This window comes from Aspergillus costaricaensis (assembly GCF_003184835.1).
Source record: "Aspergillus costaricaensis CBS 115574 unplaced genomic scaffold BO79scaffold_9, whole genome shotgun sequence".
Taxonomy (NCBI): domain Eukaryota; kingdom Fungi; phylum Ascomycota; class Eurotiomycetes; order Eurotiales; family Aspergillaceae; genus Aspergillus; species Aspergillus costaricensis.
In genome coordinates, this window is record NW_020291809.1 from 119117 (window position 1) to 145762 (window position 26646).

Below are 26646 nucleotides of genomic sequence, written 5' to 3' on the forward strand. Positions count from 1 at the left end.
CCAGTCAGGGGAAGAGCTGCCACAAGGCTGCACCTCACCAGGAATCCTGCATAAGCCCTTCCGGTGGCCGGTTTGAGGAGCGCATTGGCAAAGGAAGCGAGGTGAAAGAGTGGCTGATAAGCGTGTCTTGAGCCCGATGCACTATCACGCGAGCACCAATCACGCCCAGCAACTTAATTTCCCCCGCATCTTCTTATCTTGTCCCGTCTATTCCCAATTTATCTGGATGTCTCCGACCGTCATGAATCCAACGTATTTCATTGGTTAATGCCACTGACCGTCTCGGTTGCGGGGATTGTCCTACTGTAAGCGATGTCATGCCAAGGGCACGAGTGGTACGAGGACAGCGTTATGCTTTCCCGTTACTTATAACCAGGGCACGTCGCACGACGTTGCTCTTCCGTCACCTTGAGATGTCCACCCCTTCACCTTCACCTCGCCTCCCTTCCCCTTCGCAGTGTCTCGTACACCATGGCCTCATCAGAGAAACCAGAAATGGCGTCCACATCACATCCGGACCCCGAGTCCGGCATCGCAGCCGGTGATCTGAAATCGGGTGCTTTGCATGAGATGATCGCGCGCGACCTGCTCGATGAACGATATAAGGTCACTCAGCGTGGCCTCAAAAACCGCCATGTCCAGCTCATGGCCCTGGGAGGCACAATCGGTACCGGTCTCTTCGTCGGATCTGGTCAGGCGCTACATATCGGTGGTCCTCTTTCCCTCTTGCTCGGTTATATCTTCATTTCAGTCCTTGTCTTCTCCCTCGTCACGGGAATCGCGGAAATCGGCGCCTACATGCCCGTTCACGGTGGAACAATGAGCTATCATGGCTTTCGCTACGTCTCGCGCAGTATGGGGTTCGCAATGGGATACTTGTACTGGTACTCGCTGGGAATATTGGTGCCGTACGAGATTGTCGCGGCTTCCATGGTCATCGATTACTGGCATCCGAACGTCAATCTGGCTGTCTGGATCACCATCATGCTGGTTGTTATCGTCCTTCTCAACTGTCTGCCGGTGGGCGTGTATGGCGAAACTGAGTTCTGGTTCTCCGGGATCAAAATCATCACTCTGGTCGGTTTGCTGCTCTTGTCCTTTATACTCTTCTGGGGCGGTGGTCCCAACCGCCAACGCCTCGGCTTTCACTACTGGAAAGACCCCGGAGTCATGAACACCTACCTCGTCTCCGGTGATGCCGGTCGCTTCGTCGGCCTTCTGCAGTGCATCGTCAAATCGGCCATCGCATTCATCTTCGCGCCCGAATTAGTTGTCATCAGTGGTGGCGAAATGGAATCTCCACGTCGCAACGTCCCCAAAGCCGCCCGTCGATACATCTACCGTCTCGTCATCTTCTACGTCCTGGCCGCCCTCGCCATCGGTGTCATCTGCTCCTCCAACGCGAAACAACTAACCGCCGGCTCCGGCACCGACGCCTCCTCCTCCCCCTTCGTCGTGGCAATCTCCAACGCCGGCATCCCCGTCCTCCCCAGCATCGTCAACGCCGCAATTCTCACCTCCGCCTGGTCCGCCGGCAACTCCTTCCTGTACATGTCCTCGCGCTCACTCTACTCCCTCGCCGTCTCCGGCAACGCCCCCAGCATCTTCAAAGCCTGCAACCGCTGGGGCGTGCCGTACTTCGCCGTGGCTATTTCCTCCCTCTTCTCCCTGCTCGCCTACATGGCCGTCGGCAGCGGCAGCTACACCGTCTTCAACTGGCTCATCAACTTCACCAACACCTCCGGCTTCATCTCCTGGTTCTGCTGCAGTGTCGTGTACTTCCGCTTCAACAAAGCCGTTAAAGTGCAGGGCGTCGAGAAACCCTATTCATCGCGCATGCAGCCATGGGGTATGTACGTCGGTCTGGCGGGCTCCACCTTCCTTGCCCTGATCAATGGATTCACCTGCTTCTTCCCGTCCGAGTGGTCCGCGAGTAACTTCTTCACGGCGTATATCGGTATCCCCGCGTTCGTGGTGCTGTATGCTGTTCATCGCATCGTGTACTGGAGTGATCCGTGGGCGTGGAGGAGTGAGGAGGTCGATTTGCATACGGGTTTGAGGGAGATTATGGAGGCGGAGAAGCCCGAGAGGGTGAGGGATACGTGGTGGAAGAAGTTGGCTGTTTTGGTGGAGTAGTTGGGATGTCTGCTGGGTTGTGTTGCTAGGTTAATAGTTATTTAGCTAAATATCACCTCTCATGTTGAATTCATATTCGTTCAAACTTCCCTCGATTGAACATCGTCTTTCATCCGTTGAAGTGGTATCATGGGTAGTATAAATATATATAACCAGACGACAACCATCATGTCGATCGCATCGCAGACCGGTATGTTATGTATTCGAAATAACCATGGGTGTAAGAACATATTTTCGGACTATGTCATGCCAAAGGCATGCTGTATCAGAGCGTTGGGGATAACTATATACCATAGGTAGGGCACACATGTCGGGCTGAAAGGTGAACTGGCACACCTGCCTGATGCAAGTGCGTGTCGCACAGGAACTGATTGGATGGTAGGACGCATTAGTATGAAATGGGTAGGAGGGCCAATAAAATAGGAGGGTATATATATTCCGGTAATGAGGGTGCTTTTACTACTGGAAAAGTGTTTGACTTTGTTTACTTGCTAACAAGGTAGAGCGGTCAACGGCGTATGAACTGGCCTTGGAGAAACAAGCTGAAACAAGCTAGAAACTCCGATCAATGGTTGGTACATACGGACCTATTTGATAGTAGAATTGAATCTAGACTTTGATGTATATCGTGGTTGTTTGTGGTGTGTTTCGGCCGAAGAAAAATAGAGTTGGGAGTCGGGGTCATTGGTATGTCAGATATGAAGCCACGAAAGTATCGTCACTCATGATCGTTTGTGTTTACACGCTCAATAATCAATCACTACGCTTTAGGTGGAATGTGATAGGGATGTCTAGGACAACAGGTTCATGATGCTCAGCGTCAGCCATTGCATGGCAGAGTGAAAACCCCCCAGCAAGTGGAACGAGCGGGTTGCGATCCAGGCCCGGCTCGACATCCACCACCAAAGGCAATATTGCTGGCTACTGTGAACAGTTTGGGAATCTAGCTCTTGAGAATAGATTAGTAGTGACGAAATAGAAAACATTAGGTGATGGATGACTTCCGATCCGAATTGGTAGTATTCTATACACACCTGTAGCCATTTTCTACCCGTCTATGTTCTATTTCATTTTCTATGCACAGGCCCACTATCATGACTCCCCGAGTCTAACGAAGTAGAAAACCCTGTCCCCCTATAGCAAGTGTTTATAAGGCAGTTTTATGATTCTGCTTTCACCGAACTAGCCCGGCTAGCTCAATCGGTAGAGCGTGAGACTCTTAATCTCAAGGCTGCGGGTTCGAGCCCCGCGTTGGGCTTTCTTTTTTGCTTTTCCTTTTTTTCCCCACACCCCCAAGATGCTTGCAGTACTAACTAACCACTAGGTCGCCAAGGCTTAATTTGTTAGTTAAGTAGTGAGGTCAGTGCTTATTCAACTGAATGTCTTAGCCTCCTATTATGCCAACAAGCTTTTCTATAGCTGGCGACATGAACAAGTGGCGTAGGGCCTGGCCATCAGCTATCAACATGCCACCCTGGACTTTAGACTATGGATAAGCCACTTGATCATGGCAGCAGTATAGGTCTGGAACGGTCTACCTTTATGTGGCTAAAAAATTGGGACATATATCGTCTACCTTCATTCATTGTCGACCAAACGACGGCCAGATGGTTAACCTGCCTAATGCAAAATTGACCCCGTGGGCTGCACTAATCACCAAGATGCAGCTGATCTTCTTTGCTCCAGCTTTACTTCTCTCCAATGTCCTGGCAGAGCAGTTCCAAGCCCCTCTGCAGCCAACTGAATCACTGTCCTTCACTCCCAAAGACCACCTCCATGATGACCCCAACCGCAACATCAACACCAACACCATCCCCCACGGCATCACGGACGACCCCCGCACAATACACAACCAAACCTTCGACTACATAATCGCCGGCGGAGGACTCACCGGCCTAACTCTCGCCGCAAAGCTAGTTTCGGAGAAGAAATACACCGTCCTAGTAATCGAAAGCGGGTTCTACGCCTGGGAATACGGACCCAAGATCGACGATCTCAATACCTACGGCCAAGTATTCGGCAGCAGCGTTGACCACGCCTATGAGACTAGTCCGCAGCTTGTCGGGAACGACGGGGAAACCGGTTTAGATAAGGATATCAGACTCGTTCGGTCAGGCAATGGGCTCGGAGGGTCAACACTAATTAATGGCGGATCGTGGACGAGACCTCACAAGTCGCAGCTAGATTCGTGGGAAAAGGTCTTTGGGAATACGGGGTGGAGTTGGGACGCGCTGAAGGGGAAGATGGATGAGATTGAGGTGCCGAGGGATCCGAAGACGGATAATATTACGAAGGGGTCGTTGCATAGGTTTGATACTGAGTGTCATAATAAGGAGCCGGATAAGGGGAGGGTTAAGGTTGGGGCGAGGGATCGGGGGTATGGGTGGTCGCCGTTGATAGGGGCGTTGATGAGCACGGTGAAGAAGACGTATAGTGGGGTGGTGAATCAGAAGGATCTGTGTTGTGGAAATCCGACTGGGGTGTCGATGTTCTTGAATACGCTCACTAATGAGCAGGTGAGGACAGATGCTGCGAGGTCGTGGTTGAAGCCGATTTTGGATGATCAGGAGTTGAGGGAGTATATCACTGTTTTGACGGGGGAGCTGGTTGGGAAGGTCCATTTGGATAGTGGTGCGGCTGTGAGGATGGGGGCAAAGTGGCAGGCGAAGGGTGTGGAGTTTGGAGTGCATAAGAAGCCGGAGTGGAAGTGGGATGCTTGGGCTAGAAATGAAGTCCTTCTGGCTGCAGGATCCACCATCTCTCCTCTTATCCTGCAGTGGTCGGGGATTGGCCCCAAAACCTGGCTTGATGCGGCAGGAATCAAACAGAAGTTGGACCTTCCAGTGGGATATAACCTGCAAGATCAAACAACTACTTCTGTAGTTACCAAGCCGAAACCAGCAGGGAACGGCCAAGGCCAAGCTGCTTACTTTGCAACCTTTGCAGAGATCTTCGGCGACGAAGCTGAACAGATGAAAAAGATCCTGAATGACGACAAAGCGTTGGACAAATGGGCCGAACACGCAGTCAAAGGCCACGGATTCCCCGACAAGGCCAACCTCCTAAAACAGTACAAGAACTACCGAGACTGGCTCCTAACCGACAAAGTATCCTACGCCGAGCTATTCCTCGACACCGATAACAGCACCCACTTCGACCTGTGGAACCTCATCCCATTCACCCGGGGGTACGTCAAGATCCTAGATAATGACCCCTACCTCCGCAGCTTCGAATACAACCCACGCTACTTCGAAAACATCCTAGACTTGTACGGCCAAGCTGCTGCTACGCGGCTGGCACGGCAATTGACAAATACGCATGACATGAAACAGTATGTGGACAAGGAGCAGGTTCCGGGGAGGTATGTGCCACAGGGGGCGAATCTGAGTCAATGGGCCGATTATGTGAAGCAGAACTATCGTGCTAATTATCATGGGGTGGGTACGTGCTCTATGATGAAGAGGGACCTTGGTGGTGTGGTTGATTCGGAGGCTAAGGTGTATGATGTGAAGGGGCTGAGAGTGGTGGATGGATCGATTCCGCCGACGCAGCTGTCGTCGCATGTTATGACGGTGTTTTATGCCATGGCTGTGAAGATTGCGGAGTCGGTTATTGAGGATGCTGGGAAGACCTAGGGAGGAGTGGTCGGAGATGTTTGAAACTTGAAATGGTTAGGTTTATCAACTGTATTCAGTACAAAAATGGCGATGAGTGCAACATCGATTTCCAAGATAGAGATTCTGTGTAGGACAAAAATAGGCTTCAGAATATGTTAACATAAGCATTCATGGTGTTAGTCGATAAGAAGTAAGACGAGGAGATCAAAAGTCTATTAGAAAATGGAAAAGCATCAGAAAAAATCAATTCCTCACTCCCGCGATCTTCCATATTGCTCCCCCTTGGGCTACCCATAAACTGGCAAGCTCCATCAACCAAGCTATGTGACGACGGGATTTGGAGGAACTATCCAGGGTTATCCCGTCCTGATCAGGGATTACACATTACCTTAGCTGCACCTCCCAAAGTACATAAGCAGTACCATAAGTCCTGTGCTTCTACCAGTCTGTAGGCTTCAACCTCGAGTATAGTAGGTAATCAAAGCTACATGAAGTATATAAGTTAGCGAACACCTAAATGGCCAAGACCAGGATGACATGATGATCGATGCTTCTGATCTGGCTACTCAGCATGAGAAGATGCCTGAACAACGCTCCATAGCCGGTTCCGAACATACCCAAGAAGTGCCGAAAGAACAGCATTAAAGGTTTACAGTCAGTGACACTGAGAAGGGCTTCACGGAAGTACTTGATTTCAGGAACCCCAAGCACCCATATGCCACAAAGGTACATATAATCTCCAAAAGCCTGCGAAAAAGGGGCTTTGAAATGAAATATAGAAGCTTTCTCAAGACAGAAGTCATCATAATGGTACAACGAGCAGGAGACCTACGACGGGTCCAAGACATATGCAGCACAAAGACGTTTTCACTACCTCGACACAGGGAATTTGCATTCATTGGGCTCTCTTTTGCATCGTTGTGTCGAGCTCTAATGAATTCCCGTATTCAAAAAAAGAAAAAGGGCGAAGAGAAGAAGGAATGTTGCCGGATTATAACCCAGACCAACAACCTTTGTGGTTGTTCTGCGCATACATGCATTGGGTTGAGTTTGAAGTTGTTATCGAAGGATATGATGGACGTTGCTTTCATTTCAAAAGCTTCTCCACTATCTTCATCAAATGAAGGACGAAGTATATAGCACGTGAACTCTTGCAAACCTGCACTACGAACATCTCCGCGCTTGCGAACATATAATTTCTCGATCTATATAGAACAATTGTCAGAATATATTGTTCGGCAGAGCAAAAGCAGAATGCGCTAAGGCTACAGCGTGGTTGATACTCATTTCTTGTTTCTAAGGCTTTGTGATGCCTGGAGTTTGGAATGAGGTTGCTGGTGGCTCGTTGCATGGAAGCAGCATATTAAATTCTCCGTTTTCTCGGTCTCATCATGTCTACAGTACAGGAGTGGGCAAGGTTGAAGATAAATGTGCGATTGTGGAATGGCGGTTGCGGAACCTAGGACCTGATCATCGACCCACACTGACTGGAGAGGAAAGGCACAGAGAACATAACCGGGTATTAATGTGGGTTTCTTTGAACGATAGAACCACGATATCCCCACAGCAGGCGATTCTCTCATAATCTACCGAGTCGAGGGAATGGGAACAATAAGCCGCAGGCTTTGACGTACTCAGAAAGCCCAATATTCCAGCCAGTCGTTGGAACAATATACCCAGGCTTTGACTTCGGCACGCAAATGTCTCCGATTTTGGTTATCCTGATGAGACCGATCGCTATCAGAATACCACTGCGCAACCCGTCGCTGCTTCTGCAGGTCCGATGAGCTATGATGCCGATATCTCAATGCTCCAGGATAGTGTCAACCTGCCTAGCTCTCAGGTGGCATCATACCAGCCAGCTATGGCAGGAAACAATGCTTCTTTCTTGCAGAACCCCGTTGGCCAGTATCCATATCCTGAACCCAGCAACTACCAGCAGAATGTCTGGGTCAATCAGCAGCAGCCGCAATTGTCCAATGTTGCATTCCAATCAGTTGCGCAGTTGGGGACGCAGAATCCTGGGTTCGTCAACTACCAGATCAACACCCTGGTCAACCAGCAGCATCCGGAATTGTTTGGCGGCGTCTTTGAATCCGTTGTGCAGATGGGTATGCAAAACCACGTGGATGAACTGACTGATGGCATTATTGGGCCTGTTAATGATGAAATGATCGAACCAAGGTATGTCACTCGAAATCGACAGGCTCATGGCGCCCCTTATACATGACCTGACTGCATGTTAGCGAGATTGACCTGCGATGTCATTGGCCGGGCTGCACGAGGGAGGACCCTTTCGGGAGGGTACAAGAACTCTATCGACACATTAGAACCCTTCATATCCATCCAGGGAGGTATCAGTGTCCGCATTGCCCGAGGCGGTTCAACCGAAAGGATAACATGTCTGAACATGTAGGGCGGAGAAAACTGGGTGTTTGTGTTTCAGAAAAGGTAAAGTAGTTCAACCATACTGCGTTTTCGGATAGGAAGTTGGTTATCTCTCAAGAACATTCTTGCTTTCTCACCCGATCATACTCCTCTGCAGCTCTTTCTTGCCCATGTTTCTGCTGGGGGAGGTGACCCTGTTATCAATACCGGTCGGGTTATACCCAGTGTTCGAACTTCGTCGCTGTTGGATGGTTATCGTTCTTTCTCGCGTTTCAAACCCGCATAATAGTTAGCTAACATGTTTCTGCAGAAGAGGAAGAGCAACAGAGTGCGACGAAATCGTGGGAATACAATCCGTGGTGAAGACAAAGGAAAGGGGCATAGTGCCATATTATCCTGAACGAGCTGGGTTACACGAGGCATAAGAAAGCCATTTTTTGGTGAGATGTGTCACACGAAGTAGCACAATCCAGCGGGGTTAAACACCAAATAGCTTCCGTTGCGAGTTTCGGAGGATATATGCCACATTCGCACAGGAGCCACAGGATTTTCTTTTGTCTCAGGGTTTCCTTTTCCTCTTTTACTGTTCCCCGACAACAGGTTGCTTAATTAGATTGTCCTTGCCTTCTTGATTGTCGTTGACCGGAACAGGGAGTTGAATATCAAATTGATCGTTCATCTTGATTGATACTGAATATTTCCTTTGAGTTATATGGGCGCTTGTTTGCAACTTAAGGTGGTGTTATAATGTCTTTTTGTCTGGGAGGCGCTTCGAGGACATCCGTTTTCGAATAGTCAACTTTCGCGGTCGCCAGAAAGTGAAACTTGTCAGGAAGAGCTCAGGTAAGAAGATCTGTACCATCAAATTGTGCCACTGCTCATGTTAGTGTTATCAGGTAAAATACGATCGTGAAGCCCCCATGACCATCCGCGAGCGAGCCGTTTCTAGCACAGCACGAGGCCCAACATAGCGGACCGTAGGATTGTGGTGCCCATGTGGTTAAATAAGGAAGTCGTCTTCGCAACACTGGTCCTTGTCACGGTGTAGGGCTGAGATTTGCTGCACATTAGGGACAATAATTGGTCAATATGGATAAAGCGAGATGGTTAGTTCTCACACACAACCTTACCTCGATAACGCTGTCATCGTGGAGTACATGAATGTAAGGGGTAGGAGGGCTAACACGTCCAGAAACGTGTTGGATAACAAAGAGCCCCCAAACGCTTCTTGGTCATGGCATGGGAGCTCCGGTCTCGTAGAATAAGGCAGGTTCCTTCTTCTCTTTCTCTTCCCAGCCCCCTCTCTCACTATCTATTTTGCCTACTTAGCGCGACAGTCATTGAATAGGTATAGTCCTAAATTTGATTACACATAATATCCCCCTTCGATCAACAAGATAAGCAACATACCCCGAATACACCTTCCCATCCCCAAGCCTGATTATCAGCATGACACAAAGTGGACCGCGCTAAAAATCCTTCACGGTCTCGACCGAGCCAAACTCCCGAGCCGAACCAACAAAATAGATAAGCCTCTCTTAGGATACACGGCAAGCGTTCCCTTGCCCTGATTGACACGGAGGTGCCACATGGGGCTTAGTTTCCGCGAATATGAGGTCTGAGCGGACATTGGCTTTCGTCTAAGCGAGCTTACTATTGAGATTGGCATTGGGTATCGGGGAAGTCGATAGGGTTCGTCACGGTTGTAGCCGAAGGGTCTGGGCCTCGGTTAGAATTGGTGTCTGTGGTATGTTTCACGTAGGGGCGGATATGCAAGGTCCAATTGTCTGTGCGTTGTTGTCTTTTACGGAAGAATCGACGGGGGAGCATGGACGGAGGACAGATGAGGATGGATTCGTAGGCAGATGGCTGGTCAGCTGCTACAATTGGTCGTATCTCTACCTTTTTCTGTAGGACTATAATTTGCGTTGCCTATTCGGTTGTGTTTAGCGACAGCGAAACGACATCCTTGTGTCGGAGGAAGCGTCATGTGGTGGGTTTTGGCGAAATTGAGGGATTGCGGCGTTCCGTGCCATTCTCTTTGCTTCAAAAGGTGAAGCACCTACGTATGTAGCATCTTACTTCACGGGCTAGAGCAAATATCGGGATACAAATTACAAGGAATTGAAATAATGAGTCTTAAAATGGTGATGTAGAGGATAGTAAAGTAATAAAATCATAAACACATTTTCAGCTATAGATACAGTTACGTCCCTAACAAGACCCGACCTTTTCATACAGCAACTGAAGAAGTGAAGTATTTACACAATCAAAGCATGAGAATACCCTACTCAAGGTACTCGTTGGGCATGTACAGAGGCATCGAATCCTCCCAGATAGTATCCGTCACAAGGGTCTTGTTGGTACCATCGTAGTTCATGACCATGATCTGGCCGTACGGTTGGAAAGTGTCGTCGAAGAGAGCGCTCTCATCCTTGAAGCCGTACATACCGGTACTCCACATGATACGGCCGTCCTGAGACCACACAGCGCTGTATATTTCATTAGCTTATGAGTGAGTGATAAGAGATAGGAGATAAACATACTGAGCATCGTTAGACAGACTGTCAGTGACGCGGGTCAACTCGGATCCGTCAGGGCGGATGGTGTAGATATCGAAGCGATCGGCGTACCAGCGAGCGCCGTAGGACTCAGTCCAGTTGTTGTTACGAGTGAAAACGATGCGCTCGCCGTCGGGGGACCAGCCGGGGGTGTTGTCCCAGCCGTCAGTGAGCTGGTGGGTCTTGCCGGTGGTGAAGTTCAGGATGTGCAGACCCAAGGGGGCCTCAGTAGCAAGGCTCCACTTGCGGTAGACGATGGCAGTTCCATCGGGAGACCAGGAGGGGAAACCAGAGTTGTCGGATCCATCAGTCAGGTTGGTGTGCCAGGTACCGTTGGCGAAGGTGCGGTAGATATTGGCGGTGTTTGTGCTGCGGCTGACGAACCAGGCACCAAAGCCAGACACCAGCTCCGTGCCGTCGGGGTTCCAGGAGGGCTGGAAGGCACCAGAGTTACCTTCCAGGAGCCACTCGACCTCGGTGGAGTTGCTGATGTTGTAGATGTCGTAGGAGTCGAGAGCATCAACAACGTCGGTGTACAGAGGGGAAGAGTGGACCAGAGAGCCGTTGGCGCTGCCAAGGACCTTCTGGGTGGACGCAATGCGGTTCACGACGGTGTTGTGCATGGGGAAGACATCCATGTAGCGGTACTCCCAATCGTTGTCGTAGCTCCAGAGCTCCAGGTCGGCAGCCTGCTGAGTCCAGTTGGGGATCCAGTAGACCAGCTTGGAGCCATCAGGGGACCACCAGGGATCGCGAAGGTTGGTCAGGTTGAAGTTCTGGTGGCTGAAGTCAGGTTTGGTGTAGTGAATACCCTCGTCTCCGGCCTTGACCAAGTAGCCAATGTTGGTCGAGTTGCCAATGTAGTGCTGGCCGACCTTAGGGTAGCTACCGGAGGTGTGAGCAATGACGTTGGAGCCAGTAGCAAAGTCTACGCTGTAGATCTGTGCGGTGACAGCCTCCTGCTGAGCAGAAACACCATGGCAGCCGTAGGTGTTCTCAGTAGTCATGTTGTTGTAGATGATGCGCTTGCCATCGGGCGAGAACTGGGGGGTACCCAGCGAGTAGCCATCCTGGCGGATAACAGTGCGGAAGTCACTGCCATCAGGGCGGACGGCGTACACGCCCAGAGTCTGGGTGTGCTCCCAGCCGGTACCATCGCTGTGGCCGGTCCAGTCGGTGTTGCGGTCAGAACTGAAGACAATCCACTCTCCGTCGGGAGACCAGGAGGGGCGGAAGTGACCAGTGGGCCAGGTGTTGTCGGCTCTGTTAGCCTCGGTATCGGTCAAGTTCTGGGCCTGTCCAGAGGTGAGGTCCTTGACCCAGATGTTGGTGGTGTAGTTGCCCTGAGTAGAAACGTAGGCCAGCTTGTTTCCATTGGGAGACAGAACACCGATGTCTTCAACAGAGTCCGTGGCCGCAAGTGTCTCCAGTCCCGAACCATCCAAGCGAACACGGTACAGGTCCGACTGACCCGGACCGCGGCGCTCGCTGGTGAAGACAATCCACTCTCCATCAGGAGACCATGTAGGGTGGTAGTCGAAAGCATTGGTCTGGTTGCCCATGAGCTGAGTCGCGTTGGTGCCGTCGGCATTCGAGATCCATAACTGTCCTCCGGAAGGTCCAATGCGGTTCACTTGAGTCCGTAAGTACGTGAATCACTAGGGTCAATCAGGCAATCACTTACTGTAAAAGATACCCTTCTTGCCCTCAATCGGACCCCGACGGGCCAGCCCGGGGGTTTCTTTCGTAGAAGCAGCAGCGGCGCGCTTAGCATAGGGACAGCCCGCAGGAGCAGCAGCAGCAGCGTTATTGGCGCGCTCCGCGTACGGGCAGCCAGCAGCGGCCGAGCCGGCCACCAGGCCAGCCAAAGCAAAAGCAGCAGAAATACGCATGTCGCCTACCCAGTCAAAGCTGGAAAAAGATGATAGTAGATGCGACTTGGCGAGAGACTGTTGTGAGAGACAATGTTCTTGTAGGACCTGAGAGGGAGGGATCTGCACCTTTAAGTATTGCTAGAACGGCGGGGGAACCATCCTTCATCTCGGCTACTTGGACCGTGACAAACTCGGGGGTAGGCAGACTAACAAGCAAAGCTTGCCAAGCCTCACTCCTCCAAGGTGTGGATTGGCTGGGCCCATCAGATAGGCGTAATTCGAATTCTAATCTATCCAAGTGGATCGGATCAAGTTATCAACTTATCAATCAATAATGAAATCCGCTGGAGAAAACGCGGAAGAAATCTATTCCAGTCCTGCAAATCTTGCAGAATTGGGTCAACACTTGCTGGTAATTGGGATCGTGGTATAGCTATGATCATATCGAGGGCCAATCAGCCCTGATCTATAGAGGTCGTATGCACTATCTATGAGACAGATCACTCGCTATACCGCATGACATGACCCCAAAAGCAGTGACAGACAGTACTGAGAGACTCCCACGGGTCACCAGAGCCCCTCTCCCACGCGAGATGAGCAGGTAACGATCAGCAAAACTTTCATCAGCACCGTGGTGCGGTTGTCGGACCCTCCTTCCCTGTTTTCGCCATTGTAGATGACGATCAATTATCTCCGGCTTGGCACGGCACGCCAGGCCCGTCCGTAGGACGTCGGCGCCTTGGCCGTTGGCTTGGCCCGTCCTCTAGCGACCCAAAAAGTAATCAATGCCGACCACGACCATTGGACGCCAGTATCGCCGAATTCGTCTCTCGGATCTAACACAACTGCTACCTCATCCCGTCTCGTCCCTCGCAGGCTGCAGGATGTCTAGCATCATCCTTTGTGCCAGCATTGGGCAGTGTTATCTATAGAAACTCCAATCGGACAACGGCTTCGTAAATGCCTGACCGCCAAATGGGCCGGGGCCCTCACAATCAGCCCCACAGCCCCTTCCTGGTGCGTTCCAAAGGGATGTCGGAGCGTGTCCGCAGGAACGTTCCGACCACCGACCCCCGTCGTATTACGTGCTGTGACCCTCTCTCCCATTGTCTTCCCGCCAGTCACAGGCGGGGTATGGGGTATCTTTTTCGGTGTGCACAAATCAAGACCCTCAATTTGTGCACCTTCGAAATGTCCAGACTTCTTCGTCGCGTTATGGTAGCGGGAGATGACTCATTCAACTCGCCAAATCTCCGTCTTGCATGATGGAAAATCGTGCTGACACACCTGCATCCTAGGAGGAGGATGCAGATGTCGGAAATTAAGCCCTTCAACAAAACGCTGTAGGGGACCGGGATAAGACGGGTTGTCGCTCTAGCGAAGATACCACCCAGACCCTAGATCCAATCCCCGTGTTGATTTTGTGAAAGGATTTAACTTACCTGCGCCACGCAGTCGCATTATTCCGAATTCATAGCTACCAACCGGATACGATATCCACAAGGTATACGGCCCTCGGTCGGAACTAACCAAAGCAGAGGGTTGGAAGCTCAAGAAACGTGGCCACGACACATGGTGATGCTTATCCAATCCGCTGTCGACATGGTTATCTCAATTATGTAAAGCTGGGAACAATAGCAGTCGACATTGAGATTAGAAAAGATCTTAGTGGCGGACAAATTTAGAATACAGGCGGCTTCCGTGGCGCAGTGGAGGATCCTGGGCCACTTGCAGGGACATCATCAAGGTTTAATTGCGCTGCCTAGAATTGCAGCAGACATGTCGTTTGCCATATCGCAGTGATTGAGATTGTCCTTGAGATAAGCACAGGGTCAATTGTGACTAACGTCAATATTTGACAGCCGTGGTGTGAGACAAAATAGGTTTAACCTCCGTCACTGGACAAGTTTCGGTACACAGCGTGATCGGCACCTGCAAGTGAAGAAGGACTACAAAACATAACATTCTGACAGCGAACATCATGCTACTTTTCCCGAACTTGACTGCCATCTATCTCTCATGATCAACTTTCACCGAACCATTCTATCTTATTGTGTCCGGCTCAGTCATGAGCAGCAAAATGGGAGTCAAGAAACGCGAAACAGCGGAAACGATGATAGTCAGGCACCCGGGATTGAGTCGACGATACCTGCTGAAAAAGGCTACTATCACCTAGCAACCCATGAAACTACGAGTGTAATCAGACCTGTTCGATCCTCACACTTCGGGGATAAATGTGGTCCTGCTTTGAATTCCTCGGCCCTTGAAAGGACGACTCAAATTCAAGTGTGCGCTGATGACGCAATGATCTGCGCTCTCGTGGATCCACTCGATGATTTGGTTCAATAGATTTTGCCCTCGAAACTTCTTACAACTGATGTTTCTGACGCGTTATATGCCAAAAGACTGCTCTGGTTGTGGATGGCTTCTGGCAATCGATCGTCGGAGTCAGGCAACAGTTGCGTTCACGCTGCCGGGGTTAGTTTTCTAGCTGCTTCGCCGAGGGATTGATTAGTGCGGGTGCGGGTGAATAACCTTCTTCCACCCGCGTCTTCCCCACAGGCAACAACCAACATGCATTTGCAGCCACCCGCGGCTGTTTCGCCTCATGCCTCATTCAATTTTCTGGCACCGAACATTACTGGAGAGCCTTCAATTCGCTTCGAAAAGGTCTCATGATATGTCTGGTTACTATAAATAACTGTCGTATTGACCCAAGATCATATTGGTGTCAGTCAGAACAGGACAACATGCACTTGTGTTCAAAAGTAACCGTATCTGTCTGCTCACAGGGCTCTGCTAAATGTGCAGGTGAGCTTTTCCTATGGTTGCATGATACCTTTCATATTTTTCTATGGCGATTCAGCGTGATTCTGCCCGACAAGCCGTAATTGCAAGTCAACACGAAGGAAATTGTGCGACAAAACTTCCTGCCACACCGTTAACCTTCAATTAGTACGTCCCTGTGTAAAACGGTACTTGAGGCACGATTTAATCTCGGTTAGCTTGTTCAGGGATATGATGCGAATGACTTTTATCGTTTAGACAACAACCAGCCGGATGAGAAATCCACCTCAAAAGATACATGTGCTCGTGCGTTTCTATCAGCATAGTACTTCCATTTTTCGCATTCATATTTCTGATATACCACATGACCTATTACGCTGCTGCGGAGATATATCTATCGGGATGACGGTGTTCGCCTTCAAAACAGCAAGAATGTAACAACATCTGACTTGTATACTTTAATACCGCCTACAGCCTCCAGAAACGTAAGGTTCGGTCAATATCAGGAACAATAAGAAGCTTGAAATCACTCAAACAGGCTATTTCTCCGCGAAAACACCTGCTGATCCTATTATCCGGTCCCTAAGTAAATTACTTTTTAAGATTCATATTTAAGTTATATATCTTAATTATCTTCTCAAGTACCTGAAAAATCAATTTATTACCCACAAAATGTACGCCCCCAATGGTCGCAAATTCTTGTATTATAAAATCATTAAATTTCAGAGACTACTACTGTTTTTCTATTCTTGTATATAAATTCCACAAGCAGAATATACTAATTTCAAGCCTGCCAGCTAAAAAGCTGCCATCCGTACTCCAGAATATAAAATAATATTATATAAGTATTTTAATACATGAGACCTATTACACTGTAATAATATTATAAATATAAATAATATTTTTACCGCCTCAGCTGACAGCCAAAATTTTAAAATTAGATAAAAAGATATAACACTAACACTGGCCGCCCAATACTCTGATAGTATGAATTAATCTGCCGGATAAAATATTCTAGATCCATGCTGTTCCATCCCATAATATAGAAGCAGCAAGGGAGCTATCCGGGCTGATACCGATCCATATGACACAAGGAATAGCAGCATTGGCCAGTGTAAAAGTCGCTTATGATATTTTTTACAACATAAACTGTGACGGGCTAAGAAGCCGGGAGGACTACATAAGGTATAGTAGTTGGTAGAAAAATTAAATTTATTAAAAAAAGAATTATCTAATTTATAGATAGGTTAATTCTTCTTATAAATAACTTTTCTAAAAGTTTTTTTTTATAACTCCAGTAAACTCCTTTATTACTTTAGAGATTTCTATTTTTTTTATAGATATTTCTAGGTCAAGATCCAGAATCAGATAGATTAGAATATAAATATTTTAATTTTAAATAATTAATAAAATTTAATTTTTTTTAATTATTATTCTTTTTACCGTGACACAGCTGAGCTGATATAAATTTTTTTAAATAAAATAAATAAATAAAATTATATTAATATTTATAGATCTTAATATTATAAAGCTTAGTTACTAGTTTTTATATAAATTTAATATATTTTTTTTATTTAACTAAAAATATTTTTTTATAATTATATTTTTTTTAAAGTATATTTTTTTTATTTATAATTTTTTTAATAATATATTCCTCAGTACCGTCTTCTATGATAATAATATTTAATTATTAATTAATTATTTTTTAAATAAATAGAGGATCTGTAGCAGTAAATTAAAATAAATTAATATAAAATATTAAATAAATTTCAGATAATATATCTAGTCTGTATATATATATTTTAATTTATTTTAATATTATAAATTTTATATTCTACTAATCCAACTTCTTATTAAATTAATTAATTATAATATTTTTTAGATTTAATTAAATTTTATTATTTTCTTTATAGCAGAAAGCAGGATTTTATTATTAATTAATATATTATTTTTATATTTCTTATACTGCTACTATTATTAAATTAATAATATTTTAAATTTTTTAAAATTTACTGAAAATAACTTTAATCTATTTTTAAAAATTTCTAATTTAATTATATTTTAAAAAATTTATTTTAATATTCAAGTCCAAGGACTTTATATAAAAATTATATTATAAAAAAAAATTTATTTTTATTAATATAAAGTTCTAGTTATTTAGAGCTAGCTGTATTAGAGATAATAATTTTTATTAATTAATTTATTATTAATTTATAAAATATTATAAAAAGATTTTAATAATTATAATTCAGTACTTTATTACTTTATCTATTTTAGAATAATAAATAATAAAAAAATATTATTTAATATCTAGAATCTTATACAGGATTATTTATAATTTATTTATAAATTAAAAGTTATAATCTGAAACCACTGACTGAAGTATTTTATAATAATTATAAAATATTTAAATAAATATATTTATGAAGTCCTTTGTATCTATACTTAAAATAATTTTAATAATAATATTTTTAATTAATTAATTAATAATAATTATAATATTTTTATAATCTTAAAACTCCGGGAGATCTACCAGAAAATTAATAATAATATCTTATTAAGATTAATTAGAGATTAATAATAGTTTTAAAAAATTTTATTTATAGTTTTTCTAGATATAGTTAGCTTTATAACTATTATAATTATAATAAAATTAATAGATATTTTTATTTATATCTAGTTAATAATAATAATAAATAATTATTTTATAAATCTAGTCCTATCTGGGGTATCTAATAATTATATTATTATAAATTTCTTAGATAATCTAAATTTATAAAAATTCTAAATTAAAGATCCAGATTTATTCTTAGAAAAATAAATATTAATTTATATTTAATTAATATTCTATAATAAAGACTTTTAATTCTAGCTGTTTAGAAAGTTTAGATCTATTTTTAATTATTATTTTATAATACTTTTTTAAATTCTTATCAGCCTGTTCTGCTTGTTCTTATAAATTATTTAATATTAATTTTTTAAATTCTAAGTTAGTAGGAATTTCTTTATTAAAAATTTTATTAATAAATATTATATAAATAAATCCTTCTTCAGATATAGAATAAAATAATTAAATTTCTTAATTTATAATATACTTATCTTTCTTTTTAGATATATTCTGGAATCTTTAAAATAAAATATTTAATTAAATATTTATTATCCCTGGGCAGTAATCAATTATAAAATTAAAATAATTTAAAAACTGGATCTAATATATTTATTATTTTATAAACTATTATTAGATTATAAAATATTCTAAATTCTAATAATTACTAAGAATTTTAAAATAAGAAAATAAAATAAGCTCTAGCTTTTATTTTTATAAAATTTAAATAATTATTAATAATTTCTTATTATAGATTTAGTAGTTATACTTTATAAATAAATTTTTTTTTAAGAAATATATTATCAGATAGAAAATTTCTTAATTATTTTATTAAAATAGTATTTCTTTTATATATTATCTAAAAAAATTAATTTTTATTAATATTTTTTATTCAGAATTCTAATAAGTAAGAATAAAAATAATAATAAAGATTCTTTTAAAAATTTTAAATATTTTTTGGGTCTCTGGTGTCTAACTAAACTTAATATTTTTTTTAATAAATTATATTAAAGATTCTGAGTAAATCTTCTAATTCTTAAGAAATTATTAATAAAAATTAATAAATTCTAGAAAGACTCTAATATTATAAATAATTTTTAATATTTTTTAATTTTATATAATCTGGATCTTAATAGAGTTTATATAAATTTCTTTTTTTATTTTAATAATAAATTTTAGATATTTTATAGTGGTCATCTTAAACTTATATTTATTAATATTTATTTAAAAATCTATATTTTATAAATATTCTAATATTTACTATACCTGGGTATAATATATAATCAGATTTTTATTTATAAAAATAAAAATATCATCAACATAAGTAAAGCAGAATTTATTAAAGAATTTCTATAAAATCTAGTTAATATATTATTAAAATATATTTAAATAATTAATAAGTCTGAACAGGGCTACCAGCTATTTAAATAATTTAAAATAAATATAAAATATAGTTTTTTATTTATCTTTTTCTTTAATCTAGATATAGTAGAAGATCTAAATAATATTTAATTTAATATAATAATAGATTTTTAAAATATATTAAAGAATTTCTTAAATAAATAATAAGAAATATTAATTTTTTATAATTATTTAATTAAGTACTTGGTAATCTATATAAAAATATAAATTATTATTAGATTTTAAAATAAATAATATAGATATAGCTGCTAGAAAATTATTAATTTTTATAAATTTTTTTCTCAGAAAATTAATCAAGATTTTTTATAATATTAAGAATTCTAGTTAATTTATTTAATAAAAAAAGTTTTAAGAGATTTTCTTTTTTTTTTTTAATATTTTTAATTATTTTTATAACATAGTCCACCCCCGGGTAATAAAATAATAAAATATTTATTATTATTTTATTAAAAATATTTAAATATTTATAGTAGAAGCCTAGTAGCTTATTTTTTATTTTTATAAAATTTTTTAATTAGTTAAGTTTATAAAAAGTTTTATTAATATCTATTAAGCTTACTGTAAATAATTTTATTAAATTTTTTTCTTTTTTTAATTCTTCTAAGTATACTATATATTGGCAGAAATTATAAATAATATTAAAAAATAATTTTATTTTTATTTATATTATACTTTTATCTCTGTACTCTGGATATAAAATATAAAATTTTTAATTTAAAATATTATATTTTAATATTTTATTTACAGAAGTCCTAACATAATATTATATTTATATATATATAGTAAAATATAAAAATATATATATTTTTATAGATTTTTATTTATATTTAATAATATTTTTATTAATTTAATTACACAGGCTTTTTTTTTTTTAAATTTTTTAATATTTTAGAATTTAATAAAGACATACTTCAGTTTATTTTTATTTATAAAATTCTAATTAATTATCCTGTAAGATATACAGCTAGTATTAATTAAGATATTTATAAAATAAATTTTATTAATTAATCTTAATATAAAGAAGATATAATAGCCTTTAAATTTTTAAATTTTTTTTTTAAATTTTTTATAATTATAGTTAACTAGTATATGCTCTTCTAGATAATAATTTAAAAAAATTATATTTTTTTTAAAATTAGAAGCTGCTGAGTAACTGAGCTCTTTAATATTTAATTAATTTTATTAATTAAATTATTTTTAAATAAAACTTAGTAGATTTTATTTTTTAAATTTTAGAAATACTGTAATAGCAGATAAGAGTATCTAATAATATAATATTTTAAGAATTTATAATATAAATAAAATTCTGTTTTATAATATTTAACTAATATTTTTTTTAATATTTATTAAGCTTGTTAAGCAGGTCCTGTATTTATTATTATAAATTTTTAATTTATAATATTATTTATAATTATTTTTTTAAAGATGCTATCTATTCAGATATTTAAATATTTTAATTATTTTTTTAAAAATTAGTTTATTTTTATAAGTTTATCAGCTATTTATTTAACTTATTAGTAAAAATCTTTAAAGTCTAGTTTCTATTCAATATTTATTATTTATTAATAAATATTATTATTTAAAGTTTAATATAAAAGATTCTTTTTATTTAAATTTTTTTAATTATATTTTCCAGCCTTAATTAACAGGCTGTTAATTTTTATTAAAAAATTATTAATTATTTAATTTTTCTACTTAAAAATAAATAACTTATTAATAATCTTTTTTTATTAAGCTAGATTCTTATAAATTAATTTAAAATAATTAATTAAAATTATAGCTAAGAAGAATAGAGTCTTATAATTAATTTTTATTTATAAATTAATTTTTATTTTAATTTCTTTATCTAGAAATATAAATATATACCAGGCCTATTTAACTAATATATTAATAAATTATTAATTAATCCTGATTTTTGCTTATATATTATTAAACTAATTTAGAAATTTATTTTTATTTTTTCTATTAAAATTTATAAATATTAATAACTTTAATTTCTTTATATCAGCTAGATCTTAGACTGGTACTAATATTAATATTAATATTAATATAAATAGAAATATTATAGTAAATACCTGAGAAGACAGAAATTAGATATTAATAAATTATTTAATTTATTTAAAGCTGGCTTTAATCTTATTATCTATTATTATATTTTATTAAAAGATAATATACTGTATTTCTATACTCTGGATTATTAATTTTTTAATATATTTAATTAATTAATTAATAATATTAATTTAAGTAATACTTTTATAGTAACTAGAGATATTTATTAATTTATTATAATTATTATATATTACCAGTCTGTTATCTAATAAATATTTTAAAAAAGAATAAATTTAAAATTATAACAGGCTAAGAAGCTGGAAGGACTATATAAAATATAATAATTAATAAAAAAATTAAATTTATTAAAAAAAGAATTATCTAATTTATAAATAGATTAATTTTTCTTATAAATAATTCTCCTAGAAGTTTTTCTTTATAATTTTAATAAATTCTTTTATTATTCTAAAGATTTTTATTCTTTTTACAGGTATCTCTAGGTCAAGGTCCAGAACCAGACAGGTCGGAACATAGATGTTCCGATTCCAGATAGCTGACAGGGCCTAGCCCTTTTCATAAACCATGGGTTTACTGTCAGGGCTGAAGGCTTGGCTTCCAAATAAATCCAAATCGCCTGGGAAATAATGTATAGAGCCGGTTTTATCATAGTATATAATAAAGTTTGGTTATTCCTGTTCCTTTTTCAAGAAAAATATCTTCTTGCCATTCAGAGCAAGCTCCCACACTATAATATAGCTATAAACTCCACTTTTATTATTATTATATAAAGATAATAAATACCACGGCACATCTGGCTGGTCAAAAGAATCTTCATCTAGAAAAGATATAAAGATAAGAGTAATTACCTCTTCAGAATATCCGTGCAACATATTAATTTACTTTTTAATATCTATATAGAATATATGAATATTATTTATAATTCCTACAGTAACTAATCAATTATCTGGACTTATAGCAGGGGTAGTCGCCTCTTTATCCAGAAAAATTTTTGCTTTTTCTTGTCCCAGTATTTTCTGTTCTTCCAAGTTACCAGTATACCAGACATAGAAGCAAAATCTAAACAGATGTAATATGTCCAATTTCTGATAAATTTATACTAATCTATTCCATACTCATTCTCTTTGCAGGACATGATGTCGTCTTCCTGCTCTAGATAGCTAATTAACTGTGCTTTTAAAGCCATCTTGTGACGTATTTTCGATTCAAGAAAATGCGACAGACATATAGAACAGAACGAAGTTAAGAGTTCTTATGTGTATCAATATATCACCACAGTGATGAGTCAGTGATAGGTTTTCTGCAGCTTAATAAATCAACGCTAGTTCATACGATTTCTTATCTACGGGCGAAAAGGCCATGTCTAACTGTTTTGCGCGCCAGTTAAGTCGAGATCATGCAAGGTAACATGCAACACTATAGCTCGAAAGCCTGCGACTACCAATTAACACCGAGCAGGTCAAGAAGCTCCCTTTATATGCTAAGAATTCTTCGTCCTCAGAACAGTTTGTTATCACAACACCGGACTAGTAAGATGGGTTGTTTTGTGGACCAAAACCGACGCGTCGTCTGTGACTCATCCTCGCAGGGATAAAGGTTATCAAATGAATCCAACGGACAAGCGGTCGCAACAAGACCACCATAACCATGGCTTTGCGACCAATGGAGGAAATAATTAGAATGTACATTTACCTGTCAGGTAAGTAGGCGTGTCTCTTTATCGTAGATACACCAATAAGCGATCTTAGAGTAAGCAATAAACACTCATTGGCCCAGAAGTACGTCTTCTAACACCCAAGTAGTAGACATATATAATTAAACGGACATTCGAGGATTATCAAGGACGATTACATCGTCATTCAAAGTTTCACTCTTTTTGCTGGTACATTTCCCTAGCAAGCGGTAATAGTCTGCAACAATCTGGCATGCGACTGCATTTTGTCACGGCGAACCTCTCTGGATTGGGCTGGTTAGGTTTCTATATTGACAGCAATCTCCTGATTTGTTGATATATAACCCGACCTTTTCGCGTATCTCGGCTTCCGATCGTGTGTACCTCCGGTTATATGAGAGAAAGAATAGCCAGTGCCTGAATGGGCTCACTTTAACCCATTAACAGATGCAGGCTTGGGCTTGTAAGGGTAAGTAATTCGCAATACTGGTCCAATTCTGCATCTATTCATCGGTTAACGTGTGATGTCATGCAAGATGAAAATTTGAATGTATGCCTCAGGCAGCCAACAGGTGCCACACATCGGTCGGTCAAAGCGACTGATGTCTGCTTATGCTACAGCACGTGGTGCTTTCATCTGATCTTTTTCAGGGTCCAATTGGCCAGACACAAGGCAATCCAATTTCATATAGCCTATTCCCTATATTTCGCGTTCGCTTGGGTACGAGGCTGCATAAATTCGTGTTTCAGGGACTCGGTGCTGATTCACAATCTAATCTCCGACCGCCGATGCCGAGAATCGGGACACGGACACATCACACTCATGGGGAAATCGCACTGCAGATCAGATAACAATGCCAAGAGATTAAACGAGAAGTGGAAGTCTGGGCATGGGGTGTCTGAGGTCAATATTCGCTCAGGGGATTTGGAGGTTTAATTGTCTCTCGCCAAATCCTTCCCTCCGTGACCATTCAGGTAAGGAGCAGTCGGGGCCACCCGCCTTTGATGGTTGGATGTCCAGGACAGTTTTAGGTAAACGAAGCCAGGGCTTTGTGTTCATCGAGTGCCCCGTGAATACGTGCAAAGGCCTTTTGGATGCTTTAGCCCCCGGCACTATCCATCTGAGTGCCCTTGCACCTACTGCGCTTTTATTACGTCTCCGCACTGAGAGTCAAATTTGCAGCCAGATCCTCCCGAATCTGGTGCTCTTAGAAGACCCCAGAAGTAGTCGGGTCTTCCGGTAAATTTCTGTGGCGATGCTGGGACCTCCAGGATACTACAAATTGCAGGCAATGAAAACATTTGAACCACGCACAACACCCTATGTGATAAGGAGTATAACAAGGGTTCTGCCATAACATCAGGTGTTGGCAAAAAGGAACCCGAAGGACAACATCGAAAAGTGTGATCATATTCACCCACTGGTCCGGACTTTGGAACATACCAGTAATGAGTATTGGGCTCGTTGTTAGGTAATCACAGACGGAAATGTTGTGGCAGACGACAAAGGAATTTCCCACGTCCTAGCACTGGGGAATACGGCCACCGGAAATGTCACCATTATGCTGGCATCAAATACGGAGATAGGTGGGAAACGCTAAGATGAAGCCAAGGCTAGCTTGCTGGTAATGTCTGATCTCAGAAACAATGCTGCTGGACTGGGTCTTCGAAGGTAATACTAGAAGCCGGGTGAAACCGAGTGAAACCTAACATTGTTCACATGAGGTATGGAGTAATAACAATCAACTGTCCTAATGGGCCTTTCTTGATGAGCCTTGGTAGGAAGATTGTGAGACATATAAAAGCAAGCATGCTACCTGGGTACAGACTCTTGGCCTTGGTCTACTCTATACCTACTCATCTACCAGCATCCCAAAACAGAGCCATTGCTAGTTTTTACAAACGAAATGGATGGAAGAGAAGTTTCTCATACCGTTGGTGTCAACCATGGCGAGTCTGTCGAGCGTCGCTCCCCCATAGCGTCTCCTGACAGCACCAGAACATGCACCGCGGCACTAGCGGGAGGAGTACCTACTTCGACCGACGTTATGATTGGTTTGGATCTTATTGAGCAAAACCCCAATGAACCGCACCTGATGGATGCCAATGTGCTCTCAGATGTCTATGGTTCTCCTATCCCTGCCGCACAGTTGAATACCAGTGTCCCGGCAGCTGAACAGGGTCACACAAACTTCGGAGTGACACCACAGCTCCATGCTCACCATCTTGCTCAACACTCATTTCACCCTGCGTCCCAATACAGGCAAGCTTTTCCAGAAGCGAAAATGCTGAATGGTGGTGTTTGTCAGTGCAAAGAGTCGAAACTTCTTAAGATGCTGCGAGACCCAGAACCTGCTTACGAACGTCATTGCTTTCGAGAGGAGATAGAAGCGAGACACGGCGGCATAAGACCTGATGATCTTCTGTTGACATCCCCCCCGCCTAGAGAATATAGATGCATACTTATGACCTGTGACAGGGTGTTTGATGATGGAGATGAAATGAACGATCATTTTCAACTCGATCACAACTATCCCGACAATTGTGTTTGTCGGATCTGTCGCCATGCTTTTAGCAGCAGTTTCGAAAAATGTGTGCATGATTACCATCATCACAAGGGTGATGTTTGCATATTTAGTCCTTGAAAGGCTCTAGAGAATTGAAGCTTAATTCTTTGGCATTTAATATTCTCCCTGTTCTGTAGATGTCATAAGACTTGGATTGTTGGTTGGTTGTTCCGGGTTTCCAACAATCCCTTCTCCTGGTTTCTAAATTGCTTGCTAGTGGAGTGGGCCTAGGTCTACTCGGTAAACGGAAGGACGGAAGATTTGACGCGAAAAATTAGAGAAATAGTCACAAATGCGACGACTAACTACCCAATAAATGATAGTTCTCACGCAATGTATGTTGTGTATGGCATCAAGCCTATAATTTCGTGTAGCGCGCGCTCAGATCTCCATTGTTCGTAGTGTCGAATTTGAACCTTGAGTGTAAGGAACACTGTGCATTGGTCATTGGCTACTTGTACCGATACAAATTGTTATCTTCACTTGTCCGGCATATCCATCAGATGAACCCTAAGCAGATGGCCCAGATAGTAGGCACTTCCCGCCCCACAATTATCAGTGTAGATTATCTCACCCAATCTGAGAAAAAGCTCGTCTGCAACATATTTTCAAAATATATCATTCGGATTCTGACTATTCGAGGTATCTGAAAAGCACGAGAGTAATTATACCAACCTCAGATGTGACGGTATGTTCTTCTCAATAACAGCGTGCGGAGACGAGATCCTCCCAAAAATAAGACCTTACTCCGTACACATATGTTTATGCTGGTAAATACCTATGTTAATCTACAGTATCTTCGGGAATTGTGATTAACAACGGAGAGGATATTTCATGAAATGGCAGAATTGTAATATATTCCCTTCCAATGTAAATCTAGCTTCAATAGATGTAAGAATCACCGAATCTCAGTTTGCTCGTTACCCTAAGGAACGTACCAACCTCACGTA

At 41.0% G+C, this 26646-nt stretch overlaps 5 protein-coding genes and 1 non-coding gene across 6 annotated transcripts; 5 read left to right on the top strand and 1 right to left on the bottom strand.

The window, feature by feature from the left end:
• The first annotated feature begins 240 nt into the window (after nt 1–240).
• BO79DRAFT_208175 (proline permease PrnB) lies at nt 241–2162 on the top strand. Its single transcript, XM_025682333.1, has one exon. It carries the CDS (start codon nt 472–474, stop codon nt 2134–2136), a length of 1665 nt encoding a protein of 554 aa, XP_025541573.1. The 5' UTR covers nt 241–471; the 3' UTR covers nt 2137–2162.
• A 1159-nt stretch (nt 2163–3321) lies between these two features.
• Nucleotides 3322–3394, top strand: BO79DRAFT_t74. The gene has a single exon. It is a non-coding gene; the product is annotated as a tRNA-Lys (tRNA).
• Nucleotides 3395–3797: 403 nt separating this feature from the next.
• Nucleotides 3798–5771, top strand: BO79DRAFT_142442 (GMC family oxidoreductase; the record flags this gene model as incomplete). The annotated part of the gene is made up of 1 exon (XM_025678280.1): nt 3798–5771. One exon carries the CDS (start codon nt 3798–3800, stop codon nt 5769–5771), a length of 1974 nt encoding a protein of 657 aa, XP_025541574.1.
• A 1373-nt stretch (nt 5772–7144) lies between these two features.
• On the top strand, nt 7145–8427 carry BO79DRAFT_215744 (uncharacterized protein; the record flags this gene model as incomplete). The annotated part of the gene is made up of 4 exons (XM_025683279.1): nt 7145–7183; nt 7498–7937; nt 8200–8204; nt 8240–8427. The coding sequence occupies 4 exons, from the start codon at nt 7145–7147 to the stop codon at nt 8425–8427; spliced, it is 672 nt and encodes a 223-aa protein (XP_025541575.1).
• A 2001-nt stretch (nt 8428–10428) lies between these two features.
• Nucleotides 10429–12594, bottom strand: BO79DRAFT_142756 (TolB family protein; the record flags this gene model as incomplete). The annotated part of the gene is made up of 3 exons (XM_025678292.1): nt 10429–10633; nt 10688–12335; nt 12387–12594. 3 exons carry the CDS (start codon nt 12592–12594, stop codon nt 10429–10431), a joined length of 2061 nt encoding a protein of 686 aa, XP_025541576.1.
• Nucleotides 12595–25036: 12442 nt separating this feature from the next.
• Nucleotides 25037–25774, top strand: BO79DRAFT_143121 (uncharacterized protein; the record flags this gene model as incomplete). Its single annotated transcript, XM_025678303.1, has 1 exon — nt 25037–25774. One exon carries the CDS (start codon nt 25037–25039, stop codon nt 25772–25774), a length of 738 nt encoding a protein of 245 aa, XP_025541577.1.
• Nucleotides 25775–26646: the final 872 nt, after the last annotated feature.